This window comes from Cryptotermes secundus, unplaced genomic scaffold, assembly GCF_002891405.2.
Source record: "Cryptotermes secundus unplaced genomic scaffold, Csec_1.0 scaffold344, whole genome shotgun sequence".
In the NCBI taxonomy this organism is placed as follows: Eukaryota; Metazoa; Arthropoda; class Insecta; order Blattodea; family Kalotermitidae; genus Cryptotermes; species Cryptotermes secundus.
The window spans coordinates 1,750,209-1,768,908 of NW_019742446.1; the positions used below are offsets into that span (position 1 = coordinate 1,750,209).

General features: G+C 41.1%; 1 protein-coding gene across 4 annotated transcripts in view; it reads left to right on the forward strand.

Moving 5' to 3' along the window:
• Positions 1-18,700, forward strand: part of LOC111873177 (gamma-aminobutyric acid type B receptor subunit 2) — a 691,722-nt gene that overhangs the window by 606,957 nt on the left and 66,065 nt on the right. For all 4 annotated transcript variants that reach the window (XM_023867674.2, XM_033754991.1, XM_033754992.1 and 1 more), the window contains one exon: positions 17,613-17,846. In XM_023867674.2, the coding sequence (XP_023723442.1) occupies positions 17,613-17,846 (234 nt within the window). The remainder of the gene's footprint in view (positions 1-17,612; positions 17,847-18,700) is intronic.

Sequence of the window (18,700 nt, forward strand, 5' to 3'; positions counted from 1 at the left end):
ATAATATAAATGCTTAAAAATTAAGGCCAGCCTATCCTTTTATGCAGGTTACATATTCCAGAGTGCACGGAAGTTAAAATCGATTCATTTCACTATGTTATTTCATGTTGGATATTAACGCAGTCTAGGATATATCACTTGATAAATTCTCTGCTGACACAAGAACTTTTCTTGGAACANTGTTGACGGAACTGTGTTATTGTCTGTAAAGAGTTATAGTAATGCAACAGGATGCTTAAATACAATATTTATAATAGTTTCTTTTTCTTTTTTTGCAATTTCTAGCAACTTCTGCTACGGTTTCTCAGTTCTAACATCGAAACTTTTTTCATGCCGCTCGTGACAATTTGTCTGGAATGATTTCTAAACGAACTGGTACTACTGTCCAGCACGGGGTACCGCCGCTGCACACAAGGAAGACAGATCAGCTGTTTATTTCCCTTGACTGTTCTGCTTATTATTATGAAGAATGTCATCTTCTGTGACGTGGCCCCGTGTGGACTTTCCAATGGCAGCATTCTTCATAGTCACCACTGTGAAAACCTCAACTCTTACACTGCTTGTTGCTAGTATCTTCCTTAACTTTATTTTTTTAGCTTCGTGGGTTGAGGTGAAATAGTCCACTTGGTTCGTCGGCCACTAATTAGCCTATTGTACCAGGATCGAATTATAGATCAGTATGCTGCAATTTGCGGAATAAGAACTGGCAACCGAAACAGAAGTACTCAGAGGGAACCTGTCCCAGTGTCATTTCGTCCACCACAAATCCAACACGACGACCTGGGATCGAACTGGGACTGCCGTGAAGGCAAGCCGGCGATTAACTACCTAAGCTATGGCGCGGCCTTCATTGCTTGGCCTACTCTTCCACCCCGAATCTGAGAACATAGTCTCTGCGAAACTTCGCTGGACTTCTACCGAACTACACGGCGGCACGACCCAGAAGATCGTAGTTTTCAACCAAAATGATGAATAACGTTGCAAATCTTATTTTAACGCGGCAAATAATTCATCACGTTCAACACATGCAACAAGAAAATGAAGTGTTCTTGAATAATGCACGCAATTCGTTTCTAGATTTCCGTTTAACAATTTTCCAAGCCACTACGGTGGCAACGAGAGGTGAATTATAAGAGAGTTCTGATTCATCCAACTGTGGTGCTCCTCCTTCAATGCTGTAATATTCTTAGACATCATTTTGCCCAGTGGGATTCTGATATAAAGTAGGCGCACAGAATGAAATCTTCAACTTCTCCCCACGCTTCTATGTCTTTTGTCTGTGTTCACATCGCACAGCTTGTTAGGAACAAAGGTTCATGGGAAAGAAAAAGTTGCTGGGGTAATGATGTGAATATACTGTGTATAAGAGAGTTCGATTTTATGTTATGTTTCCAGTTTGTTAAGTCTGACTGTTTTCATGGTGCAGTAGATTCGCTAATTAATAAACTAAAGAGGATAACGTTGGAAACAATGTTGCCAACTTCATATATTTTTAACAAAAATATCAGTACTGTTCACTCTTATTTCAGAGATTAAAGTTTAAACGTTCTGAATCTTATTTGAAGAGCTTCTTGGTTTTTCAGTGAATGGATAAATGGGACACACTGTACCGTGGCTGCGGGTGATATTCCTACCGCTCTATCATTTCTAGAGCCGACACTGAACTCGCTTGAAGCTGTAAGAAACGTTACATTGATGGAGTAGGTGCAGTAGAAAGTAAATATTCCCCTGTGCTTAATTGATTAAGCACCGTGCTATGAAGACGTATGGAAAAGTGTAGTTATAACTCCACCATTCTTGGTCTCAGCATTAGATGGAGGTGAGTAGAGAGCGCTTCAGCTTCACTCCTCAGCCCCTCGATCCCATCCAGTAGGACTCTGGGTGGGCGCCCGAGCAGGTCTGGATACTTTGTAGTAGAGAAAAGTTTCTTGCTCTGTCGGGAATTGAATCCCTTCAGTCCAGCCCGTAGTCCTTCTGTTTACAGACTGAGCTATCCAGGTTCCTCACGTGAATGTAGCATCCGTCAAATCTGCGCAATATACCAGGGAGTTACAGCTAAGCATATATGAAAGACAACTCTAAATTTAAAATATTTCGATATTTAAGCCTACTAATAGCGTAAAAGCAACATAGACTTTAACACTTTCATTTCTTGATAATATAAATGCTTAAAAATTAAGGCCAGCCTATCCTTTTATGCAGGTTACATATTCCAGAGTGCACGGAAGTTAAAATCGATTCATTTCACTATGTTATTTCATGTTGGATATTAACGCAGTCTAGGATATATCACTTGATAAATTCTCTGCTGACACAAGAACTTTTCTTGGAACAATTTATTATATTTAATTGTCATATGGCAATATGGCATACATATTTCGTGTTATACATCATGAGTCTTATTCGCACTTACTGATTAAATAAGACACTTCTGAATTTTTATATATTTCAATAGAAATAAAATAGATCAAAGATTTTAATGTCTTAGTAGAATTAGAATTTATTGATGGTCTTACTCGCAAGATATTTTATCAGTACAGAAAAACGGTTCAGAAATTGACAGAGGGATAGAACTTATTTACACGTATAAATCCTCTCGTTTCCACCCGTAATGTTTAGAATTTATAAATTTGTTGTTATTATATTTTAATATTTCTAAAGTTCTATAGACTCTTTGTTCATGTGCATACAAAAGCAGCCGCCTTATGAAACAGGTTATATTTATGCATTAACAGTTCCCCATGCCGTGTATGGGCGTCTACGTGTGTTGGTTCCCTTTAGTCGTCATGTACCGTCCGTGAGTTGTCGGTTCGAATTCGGTGGCATGAGGTCTCAGCTATCATATAACATATTCGTTTCGTTGAAAAATATTTAAATATTTTTCATTCCATAGAGAAGATATAAAATCTATAGTGTCATACATTTCCTTCCCCACAAAACTAGTTGAAGTACTACGGATTAAAATGTATGCATCTCACTTTCTGTGTGGGTTAATAAAGATTAGGAAGAGAAAAAATATATTTAGAATATATACTGTTATACAGAAGCTCAAATAATTTTGGTGTTATGTCACTGATTCTACAAAGATGGAGTTCTTCAATTTAAATTTTATGATTCAGTGGCTGTTGCCATGTTTACAATCGATTGACCATTCCCTCCAGAAGGGCTACTTTTCTTTTAATTCGCTTAGTGGGGGGTGGAGTCCAACTGGGTCCACTCGGCACGACGGCCACTGATTGGTCTATTGTAGCCTGTCCTGGGTGATTATGATGATGGAGGATTTGGTGGAATGAAGATTGGCAAGGGAAACCGAGGTCCTCGGAGAAAACCCGCCCCAGCACCGCTTTGTCCACCACACATCCCACTTGACCAGACCGGGATCGAACCGGGGCCGCCTAGGTCGGATGCCAGCGACTAACCGCTTGAGCTATGGCGCGGCCGTTCCAGAATATTGCTTTAACGTCTGTAATATTCTCAACACTAACGTTAAAAGAAATATATTCTCAGAAGGGCCTGAGTGTAACATAAATTATATGTCTGCGAATTTATTCGGGTATGTCAATAAAAGTGTTGACGTTTTAGATAACATCTGCATTTGTTTATCCTGCTTACCAGCTCTGTGCATGTATGCTCTTTTATCGTTCATAAACTTCCTAGTTACAATCCTTGGTTACGAACTACTCAAGTTCTCTGCTAAATGATTTTCTACTTTACGAGAAATATATCTAACGCGGCAATGTCCATTGCTCCTCGATGCATTTGCCCTGCATTCTGGAGGGAATAATTCCCTTAATGTAATGACCAGACTAACTGGACCCCACATGTCCTCATGGTGTGGTGTTTAATTAAGCAAAGGGAAAGGTTCTCATGCGAGAATTCTTCATTAGATGAAGGTAAAGTAAAGGTAAAGTTGTCTCTGTACTTAACTAATTAAGCACTACGCCATGAAGGCGTATAGGAGAGTAGATGTACAGACCCAGGTTTTTCTTGACCATGGCATTAGTTGGAGGTGAGTGGTAAGTTTCACGCTCCGGCCGCTTTACCCCCGGGAAAAATCCTCCGGTGCCCGTTGGATAGGAGATTGAGTGAACCCCAGAGCCATGCTGGACGACATGAAGAAGTGAAAATTCTTTACCCCACCGAGACTCGAACTCCGACCCCTCGGTTAACCAGCCAGTAGCTAGTCACTATACCGACTGCGCTATCCCGGCTCATGAATTATTTATTAGGCATAGGAAAACTTGCACTGTAAGCGGTCCCTCCTCTTATTGGCTATAATTATCAAATTAAACTTCCCCAGTTCTGTCATGGGAAAGGAAATCGCTAGTAAGGTATTCGTTGAATTAGAATTACGTCTCATTTTAAGCAATATTGCCAGTAGGACATGTAAAACGGCTATATTTTAGTAGACTTGTTACTCGGGTGAAAGTACTTAGAATGTTCCGCTATGGTGGGGAATATGAGAGGAACAGAGTAAAATCATTCCATTGTCTGTTTCTCAGGACACTGCTTGCAGGTGTCCCGAGGACGAATCAGAGTGTGCGAAGTTCGATTGACAAATATTTTTCTCGGAGTTTCTGACAAAATTCCTAGCCCAGATGAGTCACGTTTCTAAGCATGATGAATTAGTGCATCAGAGTTTAGTCTATCCTTAGATTATAGGCCACTTGGTCAATAGAAAGTCACTCTGAAAGTTAAGAGGTGGACACTTGTGAGTCGTTAATAGAATCAACAATATTAATTTGAAGCTTGTAGAAAGTGTTCCTGGTCTACTCCAAATAATCGGCTGCTTTAAGAAGTCTTTGAAGGCAACTGCTTTTAGTCATTCTGTAGTCAGTATTAGTAGAGTGGCCACTCATACAGCTAAGACGTTTTGGTTTGTCTGTAATTATGAACAAATATTTTAAGGAAAAAGGGCTCCTAAGTATCAGCCAAGCAAGAAGCCGGGATAGCGCAGTCGGTATAGCGACTGGCTGCGGGCTGGACGACTGAGGGGTAGGAGTTCGAGTCCCGGTAGAACCAAAAATTTTCTGTTCTCCACATCGTCCAAACCGGCTCTGGAGTACATCCAATCAGCTATTCAGTGGGTACCGGAGGCAATTTCCCAGGGGTAAAGCGGCCGGGGCGTGAAGCTGACCACTCACCACTTTGACCAAGGTCAAGAAAATACAGATCTATACATCCACGCCCGTATACCTTCATGGTGTAGTGCTTAATTATTTAAGTACAGGGACAACTTTACTTTACTTATTTTAAATGCTTAACTATTTAAGTACAGGGACAACTTTACTTTACTTACTTTAAATATCAGCCAAGCGTTTTGTTTTCGAGTTCTATTCCAGAAGGAGAATTAATTTTTAATTGCGTTTTGATTACCATTCACAACCTCTGTGGTCTAGTGGTCAGCGTTCCTGGCTACAGATCCAGAGGTCCGGGTTCCATTCCCGGCGCTACCAGATGTTTTTCTGAGAAGTAGTGGCCCTGGAACGTGGTCCACTCAGCCTCATGATGATAATTGAGGAGTAGTTTCAAGGAAATAGCAGCTCCGTTCTAGAAAGCTGAAATTATCTGCCGTGAGTATTCGTTGCGCTGACCACACGACACCCTCATTCCACAAAAGTTGGCACTAACTTCGCCGACAAGCGGCGGTTGCTCGGTCTGTATAGTTCACTCGTGGACTACAGACCACGGAGTTTTCTTTTTTGTGTAGACAGCAGAAACAGGAGATGAAGGTCTCATCCGCGTTGTTGGGCAGTGTACGACTCTTGTTGTGAGGAACTAAAGACCTGCCTTCGTTGTATAAGAAGATAATGTAACAGTCTGCCATAAATTGTTCGGCCGGTCCGGCGGGGGAACACCCGCTCCCCGCATTAAATTCACCCGGCGCATTAGTCTATGCAGTTCAGAAGATAACCCCCACAGACCAATGAAACACCAACAAACCGCACCCAAATCACAACATATTTCGGAAATTCTGCGTCTCGATTCGCTTGCTTTCTAGGTATCTCCGTCAAGTTTCCATATTCACGTTGAAGTTACTTTTCCAGAATGAATAAGTCTGTGCCTTGGCCGTACCATTGCTCAGGAGGTTACTAACCCGGTTCCCAATGCGGCGGCCTGGGTACAAGGCCAGATCGGGTCATGTGGAATTTATGGTGGAAGAATTGACATTGGGGCAGGTTTCTTCCGAGTACTTCGGTTTCCCCTGCCAATTTTCATTCTACCTGCAGTTCCACCCTCATCCGGGGCTGGTAAAATATGCCAATTAGTGGCCGACGTACCAAGTGATCTCAGTATTACCCCATACTAAGAAATTAATTAAAACAATTAATTCATACCTTCGAATTCTGACGAGAAATATATACCAGAATACTGTCCATAATTTTCGTATGGGTATCGAACTTGAGCACGTGTTTTAATGTATAATTCTCACGAGTCATTCCGACACACGAAGTAACGTGACTGACTTTGTTTAAAACAGCAGAAGGGACTTCGGATTACGACCGATGGGCACATAACATCGTACCTGTTTTAATGGCTTATTGGGTCGATATTGAAGAGAAACTGTAATATCTACAGGTCGCTGGTTTTCGACTGTATCACGATTCGGAAAGCGAGCGGAAAATTTGACGCCAGGAGGGTGTGTCCGTACAGAAGGACAAAACGAACAGGTGCAGTATGCTCTCGAACACTTCCCCATGTAACACAGGCCTACTGCTTGCACAATATATAGAAAGGAAGGGAACTCTTGAAAGAAAATAAAAGAAGTATGCATGAAGACTACCAGAACGTACCGACCTCTTCTTTGAAAATGCTAACTTCCTTGCTGTTAAGGATAATTCATTGGGGAGGAAATTGAAAACGAAGTTAGCAGATGGGATTTGTCTACAGTACTCTGAGACTACTGTTGGAAGATATGCTTAGTGGTTATTACTGTTCTTTTGTATATTTAGAAATATATTTATTTACCCGCCCTTTTAGTGGGTCAGAATACATAGCATCGATTAGTGGGGTTAATTCTGAATTTTTAATTGAAACGAATTTATAAACAAGTGGTTATATCATATTTTTTATATTAGCTTTCTAAATTCCTTGGAAAACTGCAGTAAACACAGTCAAGATAATCGGTGTCCCGACAAAGATTCGAACCGGACACCTTCTGGGACCGTACACATTTAGTAAGCTTGCTCGGAGCATCTCCAAGAGGCTCAGAACATTTCTTCGTCACGTGATTTAGTAAGGAAATACGAGCATGAGTCAGCTCACATCAATCGAACGAGAAAGTATCTTGTTTCTCTCGATTCTTATGTGTTGGCTCATATTTCCTGAAGTAACTACTTGATGTAGGAATATTCGGAGAACCTCGAAGTTCCTCCGAGCAGTGTCACTCCATTAGTGTGTGTCTAGCCTTATTGCTTGAGGCAACTTGCTCGATGTGTTAAGTTTATGTTCTTGAAAGTGGAATTACAGTGTGTGGCCTCTCGAAATATATGAACAAATCATGACATGAGTTGCGGAATTATTTGTTTATATGCCATCAGTTTTACATACGATTCTGCCTTGCCTTAATACACTGAATAGCTTCCTAAATGACAAGCTGTTAGTTATTCAGGAACTAAAAATTCCTTGCAATTTATGGAATTAAAATTTAGTTTCTTGGGGTGGGGTGAGACTGAGTCCACTTGGTACGTCGGCCACTAATTGTCCTATTGTACCAGCCCCGGATGGTAGGTGATGGTGAATGTAGAGCAGTCGGTGGAATGATAATTGACAGAAAAATCCAAAGTACTCGGAGAGAACCTATCCAAGTAACACTATTTCCACCATAAATCCACCGTGACATGACCTGGGCTAGAACCCGGGCCGTCGCGGTGAGAAGCCGGCGACTCAACCCTAAGTTTCATTGCCATACTTATAAAATCCTATTTAGGATTCCTTTTTTAATTTCCTTAATTTCATTCCCTTATATCCCGTTCCTTATGTTCCGTCCTACCGTTGTGTCCCATTTTACGAGAGAGTATTTTGTCTGGTTTCTTGTCATCATATTTTCTGACTAAGCTGTTAGACGATTCTCTTATCACCACAACATCGTGTATCACATTACAGATGGAGGAAACGGAGGATAGCTGCCGACGTTTCGAAAGGCAATTGCGCACTACCAACTATCGGTGGTCTTCAAATTAGGGGTTGGTCAACGGGCTTACTACCGCCTTTTTTCAAGGAAACGTTCGACCTGCGATTTGGAGAAATTCTTCTCAGATATGAAATTGTAATGTTTTTAACTTAATATGATTATAATTATTCGTAACCGTGAAATGCCAAATGGCAGGGAAAGACGCTTTAAATTCTGATGTTAAATTTTTACTACACCGAAAACATATCTTAGTATGCGTTTTTTGTTTTGAAGACAAATGTTAGAAGGGGTTTATCCTTCCCATATATTCAGAACATTTGGATCTAACTCTGAAAAGTTCGAAAATGGCTTACGAAACCTGCAGAGCACATGTAGACCTACCTATTACCTCGTAATGTAAAACCACGTCACGACACACAGCAATATTGTAGGATACACTGCACCTGCGCTTTCGTTCTGTCGGACCTCGTGCATAAAATCTCATTCAAATTCTCATGCGTTTCCTCTCCCTTGGGATTTTCATCTTTTCTCTTTAAAACCGCTAGCGTCTCTCCTTCAAGTTTCTCTTCTGTCTACTGCCTGCAATTTCAGACGATTGTTGTGAAGAACGTCTGAACTGATATAAGTAGATTACGCAATTAGTTCATTTCGAAGTCGAGATCTGTAGGGAAATTGCAACCCTACTTACTGTTCAGAGGTCAGGAAATACTGAAGCTGTTCTAACGAAAACATCAACGACTGTTGAATCTTAAGTACCCAATTAGACTGAATATATTTACGTTTTGAAGTATAGACAAGATTTTGGAACACGAGACACACTATATTCCTGAAGTTTCGTGAAAGATTTGATATATGGTAGATCTGCAATGGTATGTTAACAACAGACAAAGAAAGATCTTTCTTTTTTATTTCTATGTGCAATTTGCTCTAAGTATTTTAACGTATCTGAGCAACCCGTTGCCAGTCAACAGATCTGTAAACACGGCCCAACATGCGACAACAGAGGAAGCTATGTTTTCAGTGTCCGCTGTGACGTCACACAATAATAGGTAATAGTCATGTGACATGTGTTTCCTGTGATGCATGTCCTTTCCACGGCTGTATAAGTAAGATTACAGGAGGGTTCAGGGCAGTTGCGAGCGAGTAATAGAGGCTGAGGCACTCGAACAATTAAACTGGATTACAGCGGTAAGCGGTAAGCTGGCGAGCGACTTGGAGCTACTAGAAAACAGAAAAGTATACAAGGTCAGCTTGTGAGGATTTACGTGTGATTTGAAGACTATATGTGCTGTAGTACAGTGATATTGGGAGTGTGTGATTTAGGGAGACTTTTATAGTTCCTGTGTTATAAATTCGTGACGAGTACTACAGATAGACTGAAGAAATTAGCGTGGGGTGCTTTGTAGCATGACGATCAGTAACTTTGTTATAATTATTTATAGTTACGACCTATAAGGATCCAATAAATCCAACTAAAATTCCAAATCCATCATCTTAGTAGTTATGACACGTGACATTCTCTTCCTTGCAATACGTATCAGAGTAGAAGCGAAACTGAAGTTATCCGCATGTTTAAACAGCATATCATGAAGGGATATCGGCAACGTGGATGTGAAGTTCCGCTTCATGTAGACCTCTGTAATAAAGGAAGTGAGTAGGGTGCTTCATGTCAATACACCGTCGTTAACGGAAATGAATCCGCAGTGCCGTTTGGAAAGCAGACCTTTCGGAACTAGAAACCTAGACATTGATGTGGGAAGAAATAATGTTTACTTCCACCCCGCACAAAAGTAAAATATGGCTGTTATTCATTGTAAATTCGTGCGAGAGCAATATATGTACATAATATTTGCGTTTTCTCTCTTCGTACTCACCTGAATTGTGTAGATGCTATTCTAGTGTGCAGTTTCTTTAAAACACTGGTATATAGATTTCATGATGTTGTATCAAGTGAAAGTTAATTTAGCGCTAGTTGACAGCAACAAGGGAAAAGATATTGATCTATTTTACGGATGAGGACAATCAAGAGAAAATTCTATCATAATGGCCTCTTCCCAAGTCAAAAATAGGGTCGAGTACCACTCGAATGCAAGATAAACGAGTTACCACTGAACCGATCTACGAGGGGCATTCAAGTTCTAAGGTCTCCAATTTTTTTCTCAGGACTGGGAGCAGATAGACACATACGGTTTAGTTTAAAATACGTATGCACTCTTTGTGAATGCGTAACAGAGATGGCAGCACTGTATGGCATACAGAACTCTAGTGGTGGCGGCGAGTGTGAGGAGTGTTTTTGATACTTAAAATGGCGACGTTTTCGTTACAAGAACAGCGAGTAATCATTCGTTTTCTCCACTTGCGTGGTGCAACACCCATTGAAATTCATCGCCAGTTGAGTGAGACATGCGGTGATGGTGTCATGAATGTGAAAAATATGCGTTCGTGGGTGGAACAGTTCAAAGAAGGTCGAACGTCGTGTGACAACGAACCAAAACAATCTCGGCCTCGCACCAGCCGGTCTGACAACATGGTCGAGCGAGTTGAGAAAGTTGTTTTGGAGGATCGCCGATTGAGTGTGGAAAACATCGCCTCCAAAGTTGGCATTTCCGTGGGATCTGTGCACAAAATCCTGCATGAAGACCTGCGAATGCGGAAAGTGTCCTCCAGGTGGGTTCCACGAATTTTGGCGGATGACCACAAGGCTGCACGCATGGCAATGATGAAGGCATGAATGGGACTTTCTTTTCATCAACTGTGACAATGGATGAGACATGGATGCCGTTTTTCAATCCGCTATTGCATCAGCAATTTTCCAGTGGTCAAAACAGACTCCTACAGAAGCGTTCGCAGCGGCCATGGAATCATGGCGTCGATGTTGTGAAAAATGTGTACAGCTGCAGGGAGATTACGTTGAAAAGTGACAGAAGTTTCAAATTTTTTGTATGATTATTGCGTGAGAAAAAAATCAGAGACCTTAGAACTTGAACGCACAACGTATTATGCCATATATTTCCATACACATCCGAGCCGCATCACATTTATGCAAACTGTTCTCGACTGAAATCACAGAGCTAGCTGCACCCTTATGGATAATTTCTTCTTAATATCAGAATAATATTTAAATATTGTGGCATATATGCTGAAAGTCAGAAGTCTGAAGCCAGCGGAGACAACCGTGGCTAGGGAACGACTCCGCGACCCGCCCGTTGCTAGGCAGTGGCTTAGTGAACGTCACGTAACCGCAACCACGCTTATGTATGCAACAGTAAAAGAACTGTTGGAAGCGGTGTTTTCTATCCTGTCCGGCGCAAATGCTAGGTCACACTGCAAAAGAGCAACTGCAAGAAGCGGCGTTTTCTTTGTAGGGTTTTCAGATAGACGACAGCCAAGCGGTGCCATAACTCAAGCGGTTAGTCGTCAACTTCCCACAGGGCGGCTCTCGTTCGAGCCTGGGTCAAATCATGTGGGATTTGTTGTGGAAAAGTGGCACTGGGGCAGGTTCTCTCCCAGTACTTCGGTCTCCCCTGCCAATCTTCATTGCACCAGATACTCCACAATCACCATCCCCTATCAACTGGGGCCAATAGTGGCCGCGGTACCAAGTGGGCTCAGTCTCACCCCACTAAATATAATACAGAATATAATAGATGGCAGTCAGCAAGGATGTTGTGGAGAAGCCGTGGAACGCGGAAACCGAGGAATCTGCGGCGTTGGAAGCCGTTACCAGACATTCTCTGAAGACACAGCAAACTGAGAAAAATTAGTGCCTGCTGTAATGAACTGTGAATTAGCGATAGCACTATAAATAATTGTAGTTACAGTTAGTAAGAATTCAGTAAATCAAACCACCAGTCCAAACCCCGTGTCTAGTCACTAATTACGTGACAATATTAAGCATCTTTTCCTTTATATCGTACGGCCATTGTCAATAAGGATTACATTATATTTAAGTGTCTTGTTCGACCTATACTATGGGATGTTATTGTCCGTGTGTGCTTCTTTAAAAATACCAAATAAGCAGTATTTCTTTCTCTTTGGTTTAATTTCTGACACTATCAGTAGCTAGATTATATAACGTCGGATAGTAGGATAATAAGTAAATATTGAATTAGAAAGGATTTGGAAGGAGCGGTCACGACCTAATCTAGGTACTATCCAAGGGTTACCTGAAAGGCATAAGAAAGTTGACAGAAATCCTCAGTCAGGATAGCTGGTGTCCTGACGGAGATTCGAACTGAGTACGTCCAAGACTACAAGTCTATACAGTATTATCGCTACACCAGATTGTTCAGTATCTTTTTTTATTTGAATGTATGATTAATAGCGCGTTTGGTGCGTTGCTGTTCGTTGGAAAGAACAAAAAGCTTGGTAGAAGAAAATAATGATTTTTTGTGTTCGCGCATCTGATTTTGTTGTTACCTCTCCTGCAGGAAGCTCTCACTCTCTTCCGTTACGTGGTGGAAAAGGCAGTGTGAGTTTGTTCAATATATGGAAGTGTTATAAAAGTAGACGGTGGGCTGCTGAAAAAAAAATCTACCGGAAAATTCCAGTATTGGTTTTACATGTTCCCTCAGAGTTTAACCCAGCGCATCCCTCAGATGTATGTTGGCCTCGCCACGAGTCAGAGCAAACTAAATTGAGCTATCAATGAAAGAAATGAATAACAGAAGCGTAATTATTCGAGTCAGAGATTATTAACTATATTCTGTACATAATAATACATTATTTTCACGCATGCGCGAAGTAAAATATGTACATAAATATTCATATGTTTATGAACGTTTCTTGGGTATGTAGATGTATCTGTGTTTGATTATCCGTATTTCAATATTATTTGTGCTGTTTCTCGACTAAGAAACCCCAGGTTTCTCATTCTGGTACTGGGAACTGAGGCTCATAGTACATTCGCTTTGTGGGCTATTGAACTGCGCTAATTAGTCAAGATTTTCTTCATATCCTAGAGATAAAATGTGCAAAAAATTCGAACAAAAAAAATTAAAAATATACTAGGCAGGTTTAAAGTTTATATAAAAGGGTTTGATGAAAGAAGAGTGGATAGGGCGGCGGGAGAATCCGCAGAATTTACAAGACACCGTTCACGGATATCTCTACTTACGATACTGAACGCATTTTATAAGTTATTTCACGTTGGTAAGATAACGACTGGGAAAGGGCAGGTTGCGGTGGAAAGGGGAAGGCTCTGACAGTCGGTCATTATGGCCGCTATTCATGGTCCGCTCCTAGCATTCTGCTTAAGGATAAGGAAGTACTGGAAAGGCCGTGAAGCATGAAATGAAATACAGCAGGTCAGTGTTGAATACTCGGTTTTAAATTTGTGCGTTAAGGAAAAAGAAACCAACAGTCGTCCATATAACTAACACCGTTATTCCTAGCAAAGAAGAAGTTAAATACCTCGGAATGCATCTAGACTGCAAAATGACATGGAAATGCCACGTAACAAAAAAACGTAAACAAATAGATTTACTGACCAAGCAGATGTCCTGGCTTCTAGGCAGAAGATCAAAACTATCCCTCGAAAACAAAATCCTTATATACAAAACAGTAATTATACCAATTTGGACTTACGGTATCGAACTCTGGGGATGTGCCAGTAAGTCCAACAGCAACATTATCCAAAGATCGCAATCAAAAATCCTAAGGATGTTAGTCGACGCACCTTGGTATGTGTCAAATGAAACCCTACATCAAGACTTGAAATTAAAATTCGTGAAAGAAATCATCCTGGACAGAAGCCGCCAACATATGAGCAAAATTGAGACCCACGAGAACGACCTATTGCAACCACTCAGGGAGCCAATCAACAATAGAAGATTAAAAAGGAAATGGCCAAATGACCTGATATAAAACAAATCAACTTCTGAAGAGGTAATGTCGATGGACATTTTCCTCGCATGACATGTAATAGTCCTTAGCGAAACCATTAACCTATAGAATGTACGTAATTCTGATTGTTAATAAATAAGTTCCTCCGAAAAAAAAAATTGTACAGTAGACGAGTAGACGACCAACTACAGTATTGTGGGCAAAACGGTCTCACCCAGTTGACTTCAGTAAAGTAAGTAAAGTAAAGATATCCCTGTACCAGGCCTTGTGAGACGTTGAGGGTCCCACATTAGACAATCGGCTCAAAGTTGGCGGTGAGGTTGTCAGCGTTACGCGCCGGCCTAAAGAAAATTCCTGGCACTCATTTCTGTTAGAGACTGAGTCGACCACGGGGCCATAGTCCGGCTGGAAGGATTAGGTCAACTGAAAAAAGTTATATCATAGTGCTCCAACCAACTACGCTACCGTGCTTGTGGAAAACCGGAAAACCATTAATGACTAAGTTTTAAAAGTATATTCCCTTTCTAGATATCAGATTAAATGTCTGCTATATACAAATCACAAATGATCCGCAAAATCATCGTCGAATCAATGAAGAAGCGTGATTTTGATGACAAGGGAAACATAAAAATATATATATATATATATATATANCTGGGTGTTTAGAATAGGTCACTGTAACCGAACATGCCGACAGAGAGGCCACACGCCATGACACATATCCCTCTCTCTGTCTTCTTTGACAATTTGAAACAGAAGAGCACCCTCGTTTTATTTTTGTTGTTGAGACTGAGCCGTGAGAGAGCTGCTGACCGTAGCGTCATCTGGGAATTACTGCCAGTACTATATCGAATGCAGCGTCAGCCTGACAGAGGAGAAAACAGTTGAATGGGACGGAGTTCTTATTGACCGGAAATGGATAAAGTGAATCCCCTCTTCGCTCTATTGTGTTGCCCCAATAACCATATCGCCCGTGTCACGTGGCTTTAGATATAAGTTATTTCATTTCATTCTCAACAGCGCCCTGATGACGGATGGGTAAGTTACAACTCGAGGCTTTCAGATTCTTTTGTATGTAACGGTGTTGTTTCAACTGAAGACGTAATGACACACTGATATCTGGGACGAATGATTTCATCTTTGATACTGTGATAATCCCACCCCTCTCCTGTGTCCCCTCTTGTGTTCCATAATAGTAGTAAATTTCTTAAGTAGCTGAATACATGTAACTGCTGAAACCTACAGACCTTCTAGAAAATTAATCAGATAATGAAGCATTTGTGCTTAGTAGTAGGTCAAATGTATGGGCTCACAAATCGCTTACACGAGAATGCCGGAATTTTAGGCATCTGATACCCAGGAATGACTATGCTGGTACTTATAATGGTAAATTGAAACAGTTTCATTGATACAAGTTGCGCGCGCATCCCGACTATACTTAATGGACAGCAGCTTTGATTGCATGTTCTGCGTTATCGGTACCCTCGGTACCATCGGTACAGTGTGTACCGTGAAATCCTAGCACTCTCTTTGGTGGACCCTCTATGTTTCTTTTCTTTCCTACACAGCCGATACTTACCGTCTTAATTACACTCGTATCTTTGAGTACGCTGTACTTTTAAGTTCCTCAGTGCTTACGAAACCTCCATATATTTGGACAAAGGAGCTCTACTGTTCTTCGAAATTGCTGAAGGACCCCTTAAGGTTCTCAAGATGTACATTCAACCTTATTCTTACTGCTCCATTCACGTCAAGGAGTCCTGAGCGCATTGATCTGGTCTGAGTAATGCTGGCCCTAACTTCTGCTCTGTAAGGACGTGTAGCGTGGTCTTTGTTTCTTTATGCTTCTACCTAAGGCGTTAATGAATAATTGAATATCGCTGGTTCATCCTGAGTATCGATCTTATCACCAGAGAAAGTATGAAGGCGATGTTGGCTGACCTCCCGATGTAAAAATATATTACATTTGTTGCACCAGAGTTGAAATCACTCTATATAGGGTTGGCATGCCGCGAAACGGGGATTAATATGGAGTCCCTATGAACTTTTGCCAGGATATCTATTCCGAAAATGACCATTTGAACTTAATATATATGTTTCTGGATATACAGTGCTTAGATTAAGAACAAATATTTATTTTAGTGTTGGTAATATTCTCTTGCCCAGATCGTGGGTTCGAATCTCACTCAGGGCATGGATGTTTGTGTGCGTTTTCCTGTGTTTGTGTACAGGTAGAGGCCTTGCGACGAGCTGATCACCCGCCCAAGGAGTTCTACCGTATGTCTAAAATCTAGTAAACCGAAGTGAAACGGAGAGTTTCATGGAGGTAGGCCTAGGCCCAAATGAGGGATGTAACGCCAATGAAAAAACAATATTCTCTTAGGCTCTTCGCGGAAACACTGATAATACTGTAGAATTTTGTTTAACTGTCTTAAACATGAATTATCAAATTTATAATGCAGACGGCAGGCAGACGATCTCTGCACGATCATTAATAGAAAGGTCATTAATGTCTCATTTCAGCCTGCAGAAATCTGTACTTATCACACGTCTGTCCTCCTCTTCCGTAAAATTATATATACCGGTATGTGGACTATTATTGATCAAAATGACTTACGAGATCGTTTGGTTGGATATTATTAGCTGTTTTCACCACAGAAGGGGTCTCAGAACTGTGGGTAGGAGAAGTAACAGTGAGAATTCTGATATCCTGATTTCTGATTCTAAGAAAAAGTAACACTTCAATGCTTGTCGAAACGTTAGGGGAACTTCATTTTATGCTGCTTATTCCAGTGACCACCTCTGTGGTCTAGTGTTCAGAGTTCCTGCCTACAAATCCAGAAGTACGGGTTCGATTCCCGGCTCTACCAGATTTTCTGAGAAGTAGTGGGTCTGGAACGGGGTTCAGTCACCCTCGTGGGGATAATTGTGGAGTTCTTTCAAGGAAATAGCGGCACCGGTCTAGAAAACCGAAATTAACGGCCATAAGGATTCGTTGCGCTGAATACGCGACACCCTCTCTCCACTAAAGTTGACACTAACTTCGCCGACAAGCGGCGGTCACTCGCTCAGTATAGTTCGCTTGCAGACTAAAACAACGGACGGTTTTTGTATTCCAGAGAGGTGAAGTGAAACTTTATACTCGGGCAATTCAGAGTCTACCAAAAAGAATGTCAGAATTTCAAACACAAGCAATTCAGGAAATAAAACACTTATGACGGTTTCGGTACTTGAAGTGTAATCGTAGACTCAGACAGAATCACTGATACAAGTTGCGCGCGCATCGCGACCCCAGTTAACGGATAGGAGCTTTGATTACATGTTCTGCGCGATCAGCATAATATGTACTGTGAAATTGAGTCATTTTTCCTTTTCCGTAGGTCCTGTGCCACAGAACACTGAGTAGTGTGAGTGTGTCTGTCTTTTAGATAGCTGATGTGTCGGACAGACCTTCAGGGATTTCCCGAAATAACTTATTTATGCAGGTAACACGGTATTTTCTTTAGGGCTTCCAGTCTTCTGATTGACTGCTACCTCTGTTGCTTCTTACCAATTGCGTTTTCATACCGCGAATATGTTTCACTTCCATTTCAGTGTGTAAAGACTGCTGATGAGTCTGATGTGTTTCTTGCAGACTGCAGATGAGTACCGGCTGGAATACGATTCTCGAAGGGGCTCGGAATATTCCAGATTCCATGGGTACACGTACGACGGGATATGGGCTGTAGCGCTGGCTATTCAACATGTGGCTCATCACATACGTCAGCACAGGAAGAACGAAACGGTTGTAGACTTCCAATACCGCGACCCCCTGTGGGAGTACTTGTTCCTGAATGCACTTGCCAATACCAGTTTCGAGGGAGTTACGGTAAGGTCTTCTTTAATCTTATTTACAGAGACAAAACTTTTGTGCTGATATTATGCTCAAGTGTTCTCAATTCCTGGAAGAACTGGCCCTTGTAACCCATATGAACTGAACTCAACAGAAAGTTATTACAAGAAGAGCCACTCGTTCATTTAGTTTATATGTTACATAGTCGTTTTGTGGATTATGACAACATATTGTCTGACAATTGCTTACCAGTGTTTTGAATGAACTTTCTGATCCCATCTTCATGGTAGACCAATGAGGAGAATGCCCCTCCGTTATGTTCATAACCGCCTTCAAGACTATATCTTGACATAAACCAGAAGGTCATTATGTAATTCTTCACATCTGTAAAACTTCATATCTGATGTACTGAAAATGGTTTTCTTTTAGAAGAGAGCTCAAGCCTAAAGATTTGCAGTAAACCATTATTAGGAAAGTAAAGGAACAAAATAATAATATTAATAGTTAGATCTGCCAACAGACTAACATTGTATTATAATTTATGTACATCATCATCAGTAATCTGTCAAGACGACAGGTCCACAGTCTCTTTCAAAACAATTCCTCCACTTAATGCGATCTAGAGCTTTCTCCTTCACATGACAGTATCCTCTTCTGTCCCCAAGGTCATCCAGCATCTTCTTACGTCTTCTTCCTCGTCTTCTTGTCACTTCTATCCGCCCATCTATCTTTCCTTCGATAGCTTCTTTTAGAAGGCAGTTTCTGCGTAAAACATGACCAATCCAATTAGCCTTCCGTTTTCTTATTTCATGTAGGATATTCCTCTGCTCACTGACTCTAATTAACACTTCTTCATTTCTCACATAATCGGTCCAACTGATCTTCTCCAT